The following is a 4,308-nucleotide window of genomic DNA, read 5'->3' as shown; positions in this document are numbered from 1 at the left end:
ACGCTAAATTACGTTACTCACACGTTATTGGCCAATGTATCGGTCAAATTTTAAAGGGCATTATCACGATGTGATAACGTAACACAAGGCTGTCAGATTTCATTTTGAGCGCAACAATACAAATTTTTGGAGAACCGGGACAAACAAAAACGCAACGGAGGTGATCGCAAAAAAGTCGGAACGCAACGGCCAAACAAGCAAAAGCAGGCAGAAAAAGAAAAAAAACATTAAAAAAAAGATCTTCGGTCAGAAAAGTGGTTCAACCAAAAGAAGCAAAGAAATATAACAATTTTTTTTGATCACAAGATTGAAAAAAAAGAGTTCTTATTTGAAATAATTAAGTTTTATCTGTGAAGCTGAGAAAATACATGAAACGTTGAGAAAGGAGAAAATTTTATGTGAGATTTGTGCAATCGATTCAATTGAAGGCATAAGCTAAGGGGGAGCCTTTTGTTTCCCTTTTCTCTTCTTGACCGATTCCTCCCAAGCTTGGATGACCAAACCAACTTCTTCATAATCATCGGTAATGCCAACCCCTTCGCGTAGCCACAGGCGACTACCCACGCACATCTCAATGGTGCGAGGCGCCAAACGACCTCGCACGGCAGTAGCGACATCAGCTGCAGCTGAAAAAGTTCGCTCAGCTGCAGCTGAAGAACCTGGGGCCGATAGGTAGTCCCGTGCTAAGGAAGCCAGGACAGGATACTTATCTTGATGTTCCTGAAGATGAGACGGGCAAAGAGCATCAGTGAAATTAAATGAAAATCAGTTGATTTGTTGAATTTCACTTACCTTCCACCATTTAAGAACGGACTCAGGACCATTATTGACACCCGACAAAACCAATGGGTCGTCGCCCTTCAAGTAACGCTCCAACTCATTAGCCACTGATGAGTTAGATTGAGTCTGATACAGTCGATATATATCGGGAACATGAGTTTCCGGGGTTTCAAGTTGAGGACTTTGAGGTGATTTAGATGGATGATCTAGTTGTAGTTCAGACTGGCGATGAGTAAACTGATTGTTAAGGTAATCACTTGTGTGGGTGGTTATCGCATGATCGCTTCCAAGGGTATGTTCGAAAAACCGTAATCGAAGGGACGGATGGAAAACAGCGGCCATGAGAAGTGTATTGCAATGGAGGGCTTCGTCATAGTAAACTTTGGTTTGTTCAATACAAGCTTTCAAGAATGGTTGCATGCGATCGTCATATGGAATCGCAGCAGATCGTGCTGTCAAAGAAGTAAGTAGATTCTGATATTCAGCAAGGACCATGCAACCAGTTGGTGCATTGGCCTCCATACGCTTCGTCAGAGTCTTGAATGGCTGTTCAAAAAAACTCAAGTCAGTAATCAATCAGGTGCTCAATGTAGTGTGAAAGACAAAGGTACTTACTCGCATTTCATCAAGTAAGTCTCTTACATTCCTCCAGTCTGAGATGGAGAAGAAGGTCTCTTGAAAATATCCAGAGGCTTTTTTGGAAGGTCTCTTATAATTTCTGGACTTCTTCGCTTGAGACTTAGCCGCATCTTCTTTGAGCATCTCATCGATGACCTGCATGACCAACGGTTCAGTACCGGAAAAAAGCTTCTGAAACTAAGCGGGATAACATACATCTCGATTCTCATACATTCGCTCCCATCTGTCCAGACAGATGTTCCAACGGATACCGTGACCGGCAATCAAAGAGCGTCCTGGACCTTCACCATCTGGTCGCTTTCGCCTCGGATCCAATCGACGGGCGTTAAAGTCCTCGCGCCACGCAGAGGATCATGTGATCTTCTTGACAACAAAGTCAAGCTAAAATAGGAAAAGGTGTCAGCTTCGATTTAAAACATATGAGAAGGAATAAAATTACAAACATCTTGAGTCAATACTTTCAAACCATTCGATTTTGTTTTGGTTGGCTTAGGTACAATATCAATGGCCTCCATATCCCAATAATCGTCCTCAAGATCTTGAAATTCTTTTTTTTCTAAATCGTGCAATTCATCTTCATCATGTTCAACATCAGACTTGTTTTCTTCTGAGGGTGAAGAACCAACTAGAATAGCTGGTTCAATCTCTTCTTGATCATCGTTTTCATCAATGGTCGGTAAGTCTTCTGGTGAAGGAAAGAAACCGAGCACTTCATGTCGTTGATTGTTAGTTGGAAGACCGAGGGCAGCTATTCCTGCGTTGACAATGAGACCGATCTTGTGACACATGCACTTGATGTGCATGGTCTCAGGATCCCACGAGTAATCTGAGGAATACCCGTCGTGTTCTTGAAGTTGATGATGCATCTCAGTGGCCAATGTCACATTGTTTGATGCTGAATCAGTAGTATGAGCTAGCATGTACTACATCAAAAAGAGTGAAGTCAGGCCAGAGGAAAGGAGAAAGATAGAAAATATAGAAAACAAATGAATAAAATACTTATCTTTTTATAGATACCTCGTTTCTTCAGTACAGTAACCAGCGGCTCGGCGAGCCAAGCACCCTTATGATGATGAGCAACTCGTTTTAAGGTGAGATGATGTGACACATAATTCCAGTCCTCGTCGATATAGCTAGCAACACCGCCTATGAAAGCCCACAAGTTCCCTTTCACCGTCCAAACATCGTGGGTCAATGTGAACTTACCTGGAATCGACTACATGAATATGTAAGACAAAGAATGAACAAAGTTATTAGTATATTTGTCAAATCTAAATATATTGGGTTATCTACTCACTTCCAGCTCACTATAAACCGAGTCTCTTAAATTAAGATGGAGGTTTTTCGCCTCGTTTGCGGTCCACTTACGGTTGTAAAGGCGGGCATCAGGTCGAGCGTAATAGAAAGCCGCTTGAAGAAGCGGGTCTTCTATTCGAGTCCATGGCAAGGCTTGCCGTACCTGCCATAGAGTCAAGAGACGATTGAATACCAACATATCAAACTTAGGAGTGACGGTGACGAAGTTGTTCATGGTCGAAACTTGATGGGTGTTTGCTAATTTCTTGGCTTGCACCTCGGCGACACTCGGAGGTAGCTTGCAGCCGCGCGCTATGGCTTCCTTGCGTTTAGGGAAACCGAGCTTGGATCTTCCAGGTTGATTGGACCCATCGCGGTGAATCTTCAGGTTCGATCGAGTTGTTCCATGACCTCGGCATAACTTTCCACACCAAAGACATAGATAGTCACACGGGCAATCCGGCTCCTACATCGATTCAAGTATTGGTTCAGCTAAACTTCAGAAAGAAAATCATTTGAAAATAGAGAGTGAAAAAAAAGATCTGGGAGGAGAGCTGTGAGATGATGTAAAACGAAAAAGACAATTCTTACATCATCTGGACCACAAGTTGGTTCACCATAGTATAATTCAACATCATCATAGACGTCCTGCTTGTCGCCAGTGGGTTGAGAAGTCTTTGATTGAGAAGTCTTAGATTTTTTACGAATCCTAGCGTTCTCATCGTCAGAGTCTTGGCGCAGGTTAGCGGAAGGGCCTTGGCTTGGTACCGAAGGAGCGACGCTCTAAAAAAAATACAAAACAGTCTTTGAGGAAGACCGATACATAGATTGAGATGATCATCAAGATCAAGGACTCACTTCGGCTTGGTTGGAAGTTCCTGAGGTGGCTGTAGAAGCGGTGGGAATAGCCTACCAAAAACATAAACAAATCTAAATGTTAAATTTGAGACTGGGAAATTGTCGTGGGGTAACAGACTTACTTTCTTTCCTTTTGTTTGGGGAAATGAGGTATTTTTCTGCCTGACAGTCTTCATTCTTTCGATACCACTTCGGTTGGATCGATCAGCCTGTTTGGGGGCGATGTGACTCACAACAGTCTCGCAGTCGGATCTAGAGGTGGATCGGGCTCGTTTGCGGCCAGTTGGATTGGGAGCTGAGCTTCCATTCGAAGGAGGTAGTTGAGGAGATGGAAGAAAAAGAGCACGGCGACCATCCTGTCACTACACAAAATATAATATTTTCTGGGCAGAAAATTAAATTATTGATACACAAAAATATTGAGAGGCCAGGAGAAGGGCAAAAAATAAATAAAAATATGCATCTTGTTCCCTGCGGTGAGAGCTTCACTCTCCATATTTTTCCATATTTTTACAGTCCGTATTGATTAGTGTACTAACAATAAACCTTCATAATCATCCAATTACAACCTGTAACAAGCACTGAAATTTGGCTCATTGGTGTTTAGAGAAACTTTTGATACCTGAAAACACCTATAACTTTGTCAAATCTGCATCAAAACACTCGATTTTAAGTGCATTAGAAAGCTGAACTCTTTCTCTCGAACTTTCATAAGATCAAGAACTATGTAGCTAG

At 42.3% G+C, this 4,308-nt stretch overlaps 1 protein-coding gene across 1 annotated transcript; it reads right to left on the bottom strand.

Annotated features, from left to right (window-relative positions):
• Positions 1 to 3,203: 3,203 nt before the first annotated feature.
• Positions 3,204 to 3,880, bottom strand: MELLADRAFT_87199 (uncharacterized protein; the record flags this gene model as incomplete). The annotated part of the gene is made up of 5 exons (XM_007403751.1): positions 3,204 to 3,212; positions 3,307 to 3,498; positions 3,574 to 3,624; positions 3,696 to 3,762; positions 3,807 to 3,880. 5 exons carry the CDS (start codon positions 3,878 to 3,880, stop codon positions 3,204 to 3,206), a joined length of 393 nt encoding a protein of 130 aa, XP_007403813.1.
• Between the last annotated feature and the right edge of the window lie 428 nt (positions 3,881 to 4,308).

The sequence above is a fragment of the Melampsora larici-populina genome (genome assembly GCF_000204055.1).
Source record: "Melampsora larici-populina 98AG31 unplaced genomic scaffold MELLAscaffold_1, whole genome shotgun sequence".
In the NCBI taxonomy this organism is placed as follows: Eukaryota; Fungi; Basidiomycota; class Pucciniomycetes; order Pucciniales; family Melampsoraceae; genus Melampsora; species Melampsora laricis-populina.
This window is presented reverse-complemented; position numbering and strand designations above follow the sequence as displayed.